This window comes from Nuphar pumila, chromosome 13 (genome assembly GCF_984573655.1).
Source record: "Nuphar pumila chromosome 13, dmNupPumi1.hap1.1, whole genome shotgun sequence".
Classification (NCBI taxonomy): Eukaryota; Viridiplantae; Streptophyta; class Magnoliopsida; order Nymphaeales; family Nymphaeaceae; genus Nuphar; species Nuphar pumila.
The window spans coordinates 9,087,501-9,102,153 of NC_143261.1; the positions used below are offsets into that span (position 1 = coordinate 9,087,501).

The window sequence follows — 14,653 nt, forward strand, 5'->3', positions numbered from 1 at the left end:
TTTAGTTACGAGGAGGTCGTCCCGTAGCCAGAATCGTCGAGTCTTTTCTGCCTACGACAGAGAGACAAGGTGTTATGCTATTGTGTTCTGCTGCATTCCTTCACGGATGTGGTCCAGTAATGTGCCCTCGAAGTTAACTTTGAAAGGCTCCACCCGCATAGCCGTCAATTCTGCCTTGTGACTCAAGGTGTCCATAACAACATTAGTCTTTCCCACCTTATACTCCAAATCGAAGTCAAACTCAGCCAGAAACATTTGCCATCGAGTTTCCTTGGGTGTTAGCTTCTTTTGCATTTGGAAATAGCTTGTGGCAACATTGTCTGTCTTAACGATGAACTGGGTACCCAGAAGATAGTGTCGCTAGGTCCTGAGACAGTGCATGATGGTCGTCATTTCACGTTGATGCACTATGTAGCGCCTCTCCGCATCCTTTAGCTTCTGACTCTCATAGGCAATTGGATGGCCCTCCTAGAAGAGTACTGGGGTGTCAAAGGGTGCTTTAGAATGATGAATGATGTCTACTTTCAACATCTCGTTCAGCTGCCTACGTAGCTCCTTTAATTCAACCTGCCCCATGTGATAAGGGGACCATGGCAGGGGTTTTGCTCTAAAGGTCAACTCTAACATGTGGTCGACCTCGCATCTCAGCAACAGACGCTTCAGCAGTTTTGGGGGCATCACTCCTCAAAACTCAGCCAATAGTGAGGCAAGGGTCAGCGACACTACTATTTCTACCTTCCCTTCTTCAGTGTGCACGACGACTAGCAATGTCTGATCTCCACGCTTGAGACCCTTCTTCAATTGCATAGTAGATAGTATTGAAGACTTGCCTTCAAGAGCAAGGCGTTGCATTGCGTGTGAAAAATTTGGCTCTATAATTGTTAACGAGTTAAACTTCGACAACATCATCACATTCTAGCAATGAAGAAACTCCATGCTCAAAATCATTCTGAAGTCGTCAAGGGACACCACTGAGAAATTGGCTTTGTCGGCCCAACTCTCAATTTGGATAGCCACATCCCTTGCTTCACCAATAATTGGCTTGACCTCAGAGTTCACTGTTTTAATGGTACTCTTATTTGGCTCAGGTTTCAAGCCCAGCCAATCTGCCTCTTCCGTGAGACGAAGTTATGCATGGCCTCAAAGTCTATCGTTGTTGTAGTGGACTTCTCATTCACAATGACTTCCAAATACATAAGCTCTTTGCTAACTGACATGCTCTCGGCTGCATAACTTCTAACTGCATTTATCGTCTGCAAAACTCCCATCCTTGGTTGCACGACCTGACGTCACTACTCTCTACCTGCACTGCATTGGCTTGCTCATCATCCTTCACGAGGTGCTTTGGACATTGTCTGGAAATATGTCACTCGCCACAGAACCAACAAGTCACAACCGGCCATTTGTTGCCATTATTGTTGTGCTTTCTATAATTCTGCTTCTTGTCAGAATGATGTTGGGTTGACGACTCACCTTTATTATCTCGTTGATCCTCCTTCTTGCCTTCGTGGTTCGGCTTCTTCCCAGCCTTGGTCAATGGAGTGAAGGACTTGCGTTGTGTATCCACTAATTGCTCGGTCGTCACATACGCATCTTTCAAAGTTTGGGGATTGCTCATTTCTACTTCAGATTGTACCCAAGGTTGTAGTCCTACAATAAACAGTTGAGTTTGTCTTCATCAGACATATTGGGTATGTCTAGCATGAGCTTCCGGAACGTCCTGATATAGTCTTGCAAGACTCCAGTGTGCTTGAGTTCTACCACCATCCGATAAGCTTGGCGTTGTGCATTCCTTGGCATAAAGTAGATTTGTATCTCACTTTTGAAGGCTTCAAATGTATCAATCACGCATTGACCTATTTTCATGTCGCTACGCTTCTGTCTCCACCAAGCTATAGCATCTCAATAGAATAGAGCTGCTACCACCTTCACCCTGAGGTCTTCGGTTAATACATTCTGAATGTCCAAGTAGTCTTCCACCTAGAGCAAAAAGTTTTATATGACCTTGCTATCCCTGAAACCATTGATTTTAGATGACCTTGGCACATCTATCTTTGATGACCTATCGTCATTTCTGCCATTGAGGGTAACTGTCCGCTACAGAGTGCGGTTCTTCAACTGAAGCTCCTCAACTTCACTCTGTAGTGTGGTCACTGTCGTAGTTAGCAAAGTAGCATGTTCCATCAACATGTTTACCTATTCTCGTAGGCTCATCACCTCGTCGTCCAGTCCTCCGAATGACTTAATTGTGCATAAAATTGCTTCCTCGTGCGAAGTCACATCAGCCACCAATATGTTGACAATCGCGGCCATCTTCTCATAGTCTCGAGGTGAACCCATCTCCTATCCCTCGACAACTGATTTTCCTTTGATGCTTTGCAAGTTGTAACGGTAGGCCATGATGTTTTGCTCACAAATCATGGCTTGTCGATGCGTCTCTCAACACTGACTCCTGAGTCTATTTCCCAACTCGAGAACGAGTTCTAGTACCACTTGTCATGAGCCTACTTCTTCAATAGGCCAGTACAGCGCGACAGTCTTTTCTTACCGCCACAAGCTTTCTGATCGCTCGCTTGTAGCAACAAAAACTTTGATAACTAAAAGTGCAAGAAAGCGAGAAAATAGAGAGGGAGAGAAATCACAATTACTCGAAAGCAATCACAACGAGGGTGGACAAAAGAAAGCGCTTTGCATTTATATTTATTCACATTTTTTTGCCCGAAGGCTCGTTACAGTTCAAATCTACAGGATGACCCTTAAGGGTATTTTTCAACCTGAACCAAAGTACATGGGTGACCCGGAGAAAGTTGCAAGTGATTTGACACTTTACATCAAAACTCAACCAAAGCAAAACAAACTCTAGACACAACTGAACAAAGTAGGTCGCAGTGAAACACTTTGATTGCTTTAGATAAACATAGTTTGGATAAATATAGCTTCGACCTTGTGACGAGAGATGCTCCTTATTGGGTGGGGCCTACACAATCATGGCCGCAAAATGCTTTTTCTGGTCCCACGTTGTTCTGCCTTCCCTCTTAGTTAAAACTGCATGGATAGGACTTTGAAAGAGGCAAAATAGCAAGAAAAGTGAAAGTAGGAAATAAAAAAACTATAACTTTGCCATTCATTTCAACCAGATAAAGTTTTTGAAAGATTTTTTTTAAGTCAGATTTTGATATTTTTTTTTTGTTAGAGCAACTATTCACTCACGATACATCTCATTCTATAGGTTGCTATAAGAAGAGTTTTTTCCATCTTCATCTTACTCCACCATTTTTCAACTTTCTATTCCTCTCTTTATCTCAAAACTTCTCAGTGGCAAAATTTGGCCGTCAATTGCAGAAAAGAAAACTTTTACTGACTGGTCCAATGCCTGCAATGTCCGGAGGCAAAAAAATTAAATAATGGTGATGAGGCTTATGAGCAGTTTTCGGTTTCTCAAACATGCACCAAGGCATAGAAGCCAGTCCCCTGACAGTGCAGAATACAGCCAACAAAATGAATATGAATAACGGAAAAACACATCCTTTGCTGCAAGGTCAAAGCTGGATGTACTCTTAGGTGGATATTGAAGGTTTCAAGGATTTTACCAACTGAAGACCTGCAAAGCCCCAAGGGGTTTGGTGCAGTGGAAGGGGCCATGACAACCTAAACATCAGCCTCTTGCATTTACGAGGGCAAGGAATAAGCCCTTACTCAGCCGAAGTTTGGTGATTCCTTGGAGGTAAGGGGTGTGCAATGGAAACATTGTTGGAACAATGACCGTAAGTACATAGGCTTAATTAGAGCGACTAGGTCTCTGATTCCAAGGGTGGTTTCACCGCCCTTCATGAAAACAGAAAAAACTGAAGACCTGCCAATGTGCGGTAAGTGATGGAGGGATTTTTCCTTGGCCTTAAAAAAGAAAAGGAAAATAGCAGCATGTGACGCAAGGAAACAGACCTAAGAAAAACTGTTATCCAAAGTGTTTGTGGATGGGTCTGTGCGCACTAGATAAAAAAAAACAATCGAAGGGTCAAATGGGATGCTTGATATTTGAGGTCACAATTCCCTTAACTGAGGGGGTCTGAGGTTCGAACCCCATGGGGGTTACGGCTGGCTTCATATTGAAAATCATCACTGACGGTGATTTTTCAATGTTCGCTACACAATTTAGTGGTATGGAGCACCTTGATGGAGAGAGTCCCTTTGGGCTCCCCCACTATCATCTCTGTACGGCTCCTGGACAAGAAGTGTGGTGGATACTGAAAATCACGGACCTTTAATTATGCAGATGGATCGAATCCTCACTGGTTTTGATTGAGTTTTCTTATGGGACCCAAAATGGCCTAAGGATGTAATGGGTCAGATTTGATCCGGATGCAGGCATTACCAGAACCAATCTAATTGGATACTGACTACTCAGATTTAGAGTTAACTAAACCCTTGAGATGAAGGGATTACAATCTATCGATAACACGGACATTAAACACCAACTGGGGGCTCTACCTGTCTGGCAGAAGCCGTTAGTGCACGTCACCTTGTGTTGGGACATTGCAAGTTCGAATCCCAGTGGTATATGGTTGTATAACTGGTAGGGATCTGCCTAACCCCAGCTTTCTGTAAAAAAAAAACATGGACATTATACCTTTCCTGACATCACCGGCAACTGGATCCTATTCAAACTCATACAGGTATTCCAAATAGTAGCAATATTGAGCGACTAAATCATTATATTTTCTACCAAATGCCTTTAATCAAATTTGTGAAGCAGCACACAAAGTTTGCTATGTACAGGCGCCGAAACATCAACAAGGAATTTACAAACTTGCAGATTATCAATTAATATGCAGAACCTAAATATCTTATAATCAAAATTATACCAACCCAACCAACTTTGACCATTCTGATCCGCTATTTACAAAATACTTGAAACATGATAGAAATTTACAGGCTCACTTAATCATCACTAAGAAGTCCTGTCCCCTTGCAGACAATCACATGAAACAAAATTTAACTGGCGGACTCAAAGAGTGTGATGCTGGGATTGGGATCATACTGTAATACAAATGCAGCTCTTTCGAATTCATCCCTCAGAACCTTTATGGTGTACTTATCCACAACTCTACCCAAATCATGAGATATCTCAAATGGGTCCTCTATGCATATCAAATGACGGTCATTTCCAATCCTCCTTGTCCAGTCCTTTTCACGCTTGCTGTATGCCAGAAAAAGTTTGATACCTCAACCAACATTCCAACATTTGACTTCAAAGGATTCATATGAAAAACATCATGTTGAAAGACAAAAACTTTGGCACTCATGTGGATTGATATACATCAAAATATCAAAAGTAATAAGCAAAATCTTTACACCCTAATGAACACAGCAAAGATACATCTAAATTATGATAATTGCTTTGAGGATACCAAAAAGGGTTAAACTAACATTTTTTTCAGAGGTTTTTTGTAATGAAACAAGTGGAAATACGATGAAAGTCCCACTAATGGGCAAACAAGAATACAATAGAGTGCACAAACTAGTCTAGTCCACTAAGGGACAATACAACAATCAAGTGAAAGCAATTACACAAGCACAATAAGTGCATAGAAGAGCCACTAAGGGTAAGCACATAAATAAAATAGAATTCACTTGAAATGCTTAGCAACAAGCATGAAAAAAATACAAGAGGGAGTGTGCCTTTAAATAGGCACACTTGGATACACAAGGGCTGGTCCAACGTCTAGTTGGATTGGCCCAACCAAGGTTGCCAGACTAGGAAGCGGAAGCGAGAAACGATACAGGAAGCGAAAGCGAGAAGCGATGCATTTTAAAATATATAGGAAGCGGAAAGCGAGGAATAAAAAAAAGAAATATAAGAATTGAATGAGAATCAAAATAAAAACTAAAATAAAAGTGACTTATTAAATTTCATGATTTTTTAGTGTAAGAATTAAATTTTTAACAAAATCTAAAAATGATGACTACCAATTTAGCGAAAGCACATATAAGTGAGTGAGAAGAGTCAGAGAAAACACATAAAAAGCATGAAAAGTTGAGTAAGAGAACATACAGCAACATCTACTACGCCTTCATCCCAAAACAAATTGGGGTCAGCGATATGAACCAAAAAAGAAATTCATTTTGGGTCTTCCACATGAATCCTTTTCCTCCAATCATTTCTATCCAATGCCATGTCCTCGGTGAGGTTCAGAGCATTCATATCCTTTCCTATCATCTCCATCCAAGTCTTCCTAGGCCTACCCCGACCTCTTTTAACTAATATATTTTCCCATTTCTCCAACCTTTTAACTGGAGCATCATTAGGCCTTCGCCGAATATGTCCAAACCACCGTAAACGATTCTCTCGCATCTTATTTTCAATGGGTGCAACACCTACCTTCTTACGTATTTCCTCGTTCTGAATCTTATCTTTTATTGTATTTCCACACATCCATCTAAGCATCCGCATCTCAGCTACACTCATTTTTTGAAAATGATGTCTCTTGGCAGCCCAACATTCTGTACCATATAGTAAAGCGGGTCTAATAGTCGTCCTATAAAACTTTCCCTTCAACCGCAATGGCATTCTACGATCGCACAACACTCCAGTTGCACTTTTCCATTTCATCCACCCAACCTTTATCCTATGATTTACATCTCCATCAATTTCTCCATACTTTTGAATGATGGATCCCAAATATTTGAAATAATCATTCACCGGTATTTCTTGCTCACCAAGCTTCACTACACTCCCATCACTACTTTGTTGCTTACTAAACCGACATTCCATATATTCAGTCTTACTCTTACTCAACTTAAAACCTCTAGCTTCCAATGTCTGTCTCCATAATTCTAACTTAGCATTAACCCCAGCTCTAGACTCATCAATCAAAACAATATCATCAGCAAACAACATACACCACGGTACATTTTCTTGAATTGATCTCGTAAGCTCATCCATCACTATCGCAAATAGGAAAGGGCTTAAAGCAGATCCTTGATGTAACCCAACCGTTATCGGAAAATTGGTTGTCACCCCTCTACAAGTGCGGACATTGGTTACTACTCCTTCATACAATCTTTAATTATACTAATGTACTTGAGAGAAACACCTTTCTTCATCATTGTCCACCAGAGAACGTCCCTAGGTACTCTATCGTATGCCTTCTCTAAATCAATAAAAACCATATGCAAATCAATAAGAGAACATATAATAAGAATAAATAAAGCGTGTGGAAAGCCTAGGAGAAGCGTGGGGGAATCGAGGCTCTCATCAAGTTTCGGAAGCGAGGAGTATCGCGCTTCCGAAGAGAGCTTCCCACCTATCTAAGAAGCTTCCGGTAACTCTGGGCCCAACAGCTATAAAGTACAATATAATAGAAAAATTACAAAAGACAAAAAAATAATTTACCAGTCAGCCCCTAGTTGACACCTATTACATCAGTGAAAAGACTTAAATACCCCTGATAGGTATTTTAGTTTACATACAAGAATATATATATATATTAACACTCCCCCTCAAACTTACGATGTGATCACCAAAAGTTTGCTAAAAGATAAAATATGAGGTGAAGGCAAGGTTTTAGTGAAAAAATCCGCCAACTGACATTCTAAATTCACGTAGGGCAGCTCATAGTTTCTCTCAGGTATTCCTCTCGACATAGTGAGAGTCCATCTCTATATGTTTGGTTTGTTTGTGGAATGTGTGGTTGCTTGCAATGTATATAACACTCTTGTTGTATTTGTCGTATCATATCTTTGAAGGATTAGGGATGACTAAGTTCATATATTTCAGAAGACTCCTTAACCAGATAATCCCAATAGTTGTTGTCATGACTCGATATTCAGTTTTGGTGGATGATAACGAGACCTTCTGTTGTTTCTTACACCTCAAAGATATAAGAGTCACTTAAAAACACACAAAAACTAGTAGTTGACACTTTATCATTTGGATTACCTCCTCAATCTGCATCAGTATAAGCAATTAAATCTAAAAAAGAAGAGGAAGATAGAAATAACCCTTTTGTTATAGAATTCTTGATATATCTGACAATTCTTAAAACAACACTCGTGCACCATAATTGATGTATATTGAAACTAACTGGTTGAATGCATAACATGAGCAAAGTCTGGTCTTATAATGAATAAGCAGGTCAAAGATTCAATTAGTTGCCAGTATGGAGTTGGGTCTTTAAGAGGAGCCCTATCTTCCAATCTTAATTTTGCATTCACGACCTTCAGTGTGTCAACCTTATTATCATCAGAAATTTCATATTTGACAATAATATCTGCAACCAACTTTATTTGAGACAATATGTATCCTCTAGGTAAGTAAGTTACATCGATTCCTAAAAAATATCTTAGAAAACCAAGGTGAGACATATCAAAATAATCTTTAAGAATATTTTTAATTTCATCAATCCCCTTTTTGTCTTTTCCTGTAATGATCATATCATCAACATATAATAGAAGAATAACAATGTTAGTACTTGTATCTTTGACAAAGAAAGCAGTGTCAGTATAACAAGATCTATAACTCAAGTCCAAGCCGAGATTATTTGGATACGATGATTATTGAGTGAGTTGGGAATCTCCATTGTTGACAAGACTTCTTTATATTATGACAATATGAGTTCTATTCATATTGCAAATAATCCAGAGTTTCATGAGCGAACCAAGCATATTGAAATAAATTGTCACTATACGAGGGCTTATGAAGACGGAGTTATTGCTTTAGAACATGCGAGTTCAAAGAATCAGATAGCAGATGTCCTTACTAAGAGTCTTGATCCTTTGCATTTTCGCTCATTCATTTCCAAACTCAGAATGATTCTATTGCATCATCCCAAGTTTAAAGGGGAGTGTTAAGAGTTATGTAATATAGTGTATTACCATTTTGGTATTGCCTTTAATATATGCATTTATATTAGGGGCATTTTTTACCTTATTATGTTTTCTTTCATTTTGCCTTGGAATGTATATAAAGGGGTCGATCCCCACAATAAAGACAACCTCTGAGTTTTTGCTCGATATTGAATGAAGTTTTCTTCATCGTGCTCCTCTTCTCTTAGCATCTCGAACAAGGATCATATAAAAGGGGAAAAAAGGCCCTAATTTTCCTCTTTTGCACTCTCTCCCTCTCTCCTCTCTCTCAGGCTTTTGAAAGAAGAAGAAGAAGACCAAGGTACGCCCTCTCTCTCTCTCTTGTTCTCGCTCTTCCTTTTTTTCTTTTTTCTTTTTCATTTTTTTCTTCTTCCTGTTTTTCCTTCCTCTTTCTTTTTTTTTCTTCTTCCCGTTAATTATATTGTATTTTAATTATATTATATATATTATATATTGTATTTCAACATATGATATATTATATATACTGTATTTATATATAAATATATCTACGTATGTACGATAATTTAATATAATTTGTTTATATATAATACTTTATCTATGTAATGTAATTTATAATATAAATAATTTGTTTGACTGTTTCTCAGTTATATTTCTTAGCTAATTTTGTGGTTGACTAGTTCTGATGTTATGTTTGAGTTATATTTCTGGTTGACTGTTTCTGAGTTATGTTCGTGTCTTTTGTGAGTTATATTTCTGAGTTATATATTTATATTTGTACTTCACATATGTTCTGTTTTACTGTCCTTTTTTCAGAATTCACACTTCACATGCACCCAAACACACATGTTGATACATAGTTGCATACATATATATCTATTTTTTGTGTAAATATATATATATATATATATATACACACACACACACATCTATGTATGTAATTCATAGATAATCTATTTGACCGTTTCTGAGTTATATTTTTAGTTGATTGTTAGTGTTGATAAGTTATATATACATTGTATAGTTTATGTATTTATAATTTTGTATATATTAACATATTATAACTTATAAGTGTATGTATTAATGTACATGTATATATTGTATAGTTTATGTATTTGTTTTTCACATATATGAGCATTGTGGAATATTCCTTTTAATTTAGCAAATTTAAATGTTTTTTTTATTAGATTCTTTAGAACAATGGAAGGGGCTTCTTCTACAAGTGCTAGCGGGTCTACTCCAAGTTCGACATTTCGAGAATTGGAAGATGTGCATAATTTGAAGTGAAAATCTAATGATCCAACATGAAATTGAGCCTATCGTAAGCATAAAAAAGATATGAATTTTGCGGTCAATGTGAATCAACTTATAAATGAGGCATATACAAAATAAAGCAACATCTATTTGGAATTGGAAGCAACGTGAAGGCCTCTGATAAAACAAATACAAAAATCAAACAAGTACTTTCCAAGTACATAGGAATCAAAGAAAAAGAAATAAAAAAGAGACACTTCATATATATAAAACATCTAAATACATGTTTTCAGCTTTCGATTATGGTGAAAGACCTAATGCAGTTTCGTAGATAGAGGAGAAGCTGAGTAGTACATTTGGCATGAGACCATCACAGGCAAGCGAACCTATGGATATGTATTTTTGAGGTGATTCAAAGGTAAAAAACAAACAAGCCACGTTAGAGAACCGCTTAAAAAAAAGAAAGGTAAACAGTGTGTGAGTACATTGATAGGTGATTTTATGAAGTGGGAATACCTTTTCATACAACGAAGTTGCCTTCATTTCAGAGTATAAATGAAACCATAGTCCAATTTGGACCAGGGATGAAGCCTCCATCATACTATGAGCTGCGAGAACCAATTTTAATGAAATAAGGAGTTCTTGGATCAATACAAAGTGCATTAATCCAAATATAGATGTAGCATAATGTTGGATGGATGGACTGGTACCAAAAGGCGAACAATTATTAATTTTTTGGTTAATTTTTCCTTAGAAGAAGTTAGGGAAGAGAATATGGTTCAAATTATAAACGACAATGCCAATAATTACGTCAAAGCAGGTAAATTGTTGGTGGAAAAGAGAAATTTTTTTGGAACTCTTTGTATTGTTTATTATGTGGATCAGATGTTAGCAGATATAAGAGAATTGCAAGATTTGAAGAACATTTTTAAAGCAAAGTAATTGGTCTGATTCATAGACAAACATACTCAAGTGTTGAGTATGACGAGAACATACACACAGAGGGACCAACAAAGGCCAACAGTGACAAGGTTTGCTACTAGGTTTTTAACCCTAGAAAGCATATACAATTCAAAAAAAAGGCTTAAGATCCATGTTTATTGGACATGATTGGTCAAAATAAGTTTCTCAAAAATAATACATGATAAAAGATGTGAAAGCATGATTTTGAGCTCAAATTTTTGGAAAGGAGTGAGTCATGCTCTTAAAACAATGGCTCCTTTGATTGATGTGCATTGAATGGTTGATAGCGATGAAAAAACTGTTATAGGTTACATCTACGAAAAATGGACCGTGCAAAAGAATAAAAAGGTATAAATTAATTTTTTTTTTATTCTACTAATTATAAATTTTAATTTAGCTTTTATAATGGTTACTTTCAATTCTTTTACTTAAATAGGTAAATTTGCACAATGATGAAGTAAGATATGACCAAATTTGAGATATAATCGATAAAAGATGGAGCAATCGATTGCACAAACAAACCTTTGCATGCAACAAGCTTATATTTGAATTCATCTATATATTATGAATATGAAAATATCGAGTCAAATGAGGAAATAAATAATAGCTTGTCTGATTGCATCAACTGTCTTATTCGAAGCGAAGATAATCAATGTGCACTAGTAGATCAATTGGTAAAATATAGAATTTCTAGTGGGCCTTTCAAGATGGAGTTAGCAAAGAAGAAGATGAAAGTACATACACCAAGTAAGTTGATTTAATTTGATATAACTTTCACTTTGTATTATTTTTATAACTTATATACTTTAACTGATTTTATATTTTGTTATAGTGGATTGGTAGATTTCCTTTGGCATTGGTTGTCTCCAACTCCAGACCTTTGTTGTTCAAGTCTTAGTGTCAGAAAAGAGCCTTCACACTGTCTTTTGCAAAAGAGAGAGAAGAAAAGATGTTGGGAGAAGAGTCTGTAGGGAAAAAGACGTCAGATAGGCTGCGTCTCCCATTCAATTAATTATATATTTTTCTAGGGTACGAAAATACCCTCTAATAAACTTTTAAAATACACTGTACAAAGATTGGATCTTGACCCAATCCGATACATGAATCGGGTCGGGTTTGGGTCCAAGACCCAACGACGACTTCTTTTCAACCTCCCTCAAGTTGTGCATGGTCCTGGACCATGAACAACTTCTCTTTCAGAAACCAAAATTTGTCCTTTGTCAACCCTTAGGTGAAAATATCAGCAACTTGTTCTTCAGTTCGCACAAGCATGGGCTCAATCTCCTTTTCTTCAACTTTTTTCCTAATAAAGTGTTGATCTATCTCAATATGCTTTGCTCGACTATGATGGATAGGATTGAATGACATATTGATGGCACTTTGATTGTCACACAGTAATGTCCAACGTGTATTTGTGTTGAGTAAGCGTAAGTGTATCACATCTTTTATCAACTTCCACCCCAAGGAAATACCGCAGCTCTCCCCAAATCTTTCATTTTGAATCTCTGATTTAGTAACTTCTTCACCTTCTCAATGTGATCTTTGCAGTTTCCTGTAATGATGATGTCATCTACATATATCAATAAAAGAGTAGTGATGCCTTGTTCATTGTGAATGAATAACAAGTGATCAAGAAAGGATCGAGAGAAGCCATGCTTGTGTATCTCTAGTGAAAAACTGTCAAACCAGGAACGAGAAACTTGTTTTAATCCATATAGTGCCCTCTTCAACTTGCATACATACTGCTTGGCGTCTCGTTCTGCATACCCAGTAGATTGTTCCATGTAGACTTCCTCTTTTAACTCCCCATGTAAAAATGCATTTTTAACATCCAAGTGGCTCAATGTCCATCCATGTTCATTGGCTAGACTCAACACAATGCGAATAGTTCTCGTCTTCACTATAGGACTGAAGGTTTCATCAAAGTCTTGTCCTTGTTCTTGTGTGAATCCCTTAGCTACTGATTTGGCTTTGTATCTTTCGATGCTCCCATCTGGTTTATATTTTATCTTATATACCCATTTTGACCCAACGACATTTCTGTTTGGTGGTCTAGGCACAATCTCCCATGTCTCACATTCATGTAAGGCTTCCATTTCTTTATTCATTGCTTCAACCCATCTTCTAGAACTTGCAGCTTGATAGAACATGAGAGGCTCATCCTCTTTACTTATGGATGTCAAAAATAACTGAAAATCCAATGAAAATTTTTTATAACTTACCCACCTGTCAAGCGGATGTCGAATCCGTGAGGATCTTTTGATATCCATCATCTGAGAAGCAGGATCAGGAGGATTCGAACCTGTACAAGGGATGGATGAGGGCTCTTTCTCTCGCCGGATGTATACAACGCCCTTATACCTTGTTGGCTCCAAGTCTTGAGTAACAATCTCTTCCGTTTGAACTTCACTTGCTGATTCTTCATGTATCGCCTTCCGACTGCAGTTTACTGGGCAGTCTTCCTTAGCACTGGAGAAGAGTTCTGAATTTAACCATGGATGGTATATCTCAATGCTAGGACTTGAATGAGCAACATGGAGGTTTGAATTAGGCGGCTGATCATCGAAGTTCATTTCATCAAAAACTACATCTCTCGATATTTTGACGCGCTTAGTCAAAGGATCATAGCACTTATATCCTTTGTAGTCTTCAGCATATCCCACAAACCTGCACTTTAAGGCTTTATCTTGAAACTTATGTCTCAGTGAGCGGTCAATGTGAACATAGCAAATAGACCCAAACACATATAATTCATGATAATCAGGCTGTATGCCAAATAGAGAGAAATATGGTGACTTATTTTCTAAAATGGTCATTGGCAGTCGATTTATCACATGAACTGTGGAATGAAAAGCTTCAGTCCATAATGCTACAGGAAGATTGCTCCAGTGCATCATGCTCATTGCACTCTCAACAATATGTCGATGCTTCCTCTCAGCAATCCCATTTTGTTGAGGTGTATGTGGGCAAGACACTCTTCTCTTTATCCCATTATGCTGAAGAAAATTAACAAAGTCACTCGAGGAGAATTCACCTCCTCTGTCACACTGGAAATTGAGAATGTTGGTAGAGAAATGATTCTTAACAAAGGAATGAAACTTCCTAAACAATCCAAAAACTTCTGATTTGTGTTTCATGAAAAATATTCAAGTATAGCGAGAGTAACTATGAATGAAAATAAGATAATATTTACTGCCAGAAAGATAAGTAATTGGGGCAGGACCCCAAACATCAGAACAGATGACCTCAAAGGGCCTTAAAGCTCTCTTATTAATATAATTGAATGACAAAATACGACTCTTACATAAATGGCAACTAGAACACTTCATATCAATGACTTCCGAACTCAAACTGGACTTAGGAATGAGATTATTCGAGACAAGTTTTTCAATAAAATGACGACCACAATGGCCGAGACGACTATGCCAAAGTCTTGGCTTATTACATTTAGAAATGGCAAACACAGACTCAAAAGAAACAGAAAGTTGATGTTGGTGAGGCTTCAAGGATGAATAGTCAGACCGAACAACGGAAGAATCTTCTTGAAAAATATACATGTTGCCCCATCTTTTTCCTTCAGCGAATGTCTTCCTCGTGCGAAGATCCTTAACAT

General features: G+C 37.7%; 1 protein-coding gene across 1 annotated transcript in view; it reads right to left on the reverse strand.

The window, feature by feature from the left end:
* Positions 1-4,798: 4,798 nt before the first annotated feature.
* The window catches only part of LOC149817697 (uncharacterized), a 42,594-nt gene continuing 32,739 nt past the window's right edge, over positions 4,799-14,653 (reverse strand). Inside the window, exon 6 of the mRNA XM_089983949.1 lies at positions 4,799-5,197. Within this exon, the coding sequence (XP_089840075.1) occupies positions 4,993-5,197 (205 nt within the window). The 3' untranslated portion in view covers positions 4,799-4,992. The remainder of the gene's footprint in view (positions 5,198-14,653) is intronic.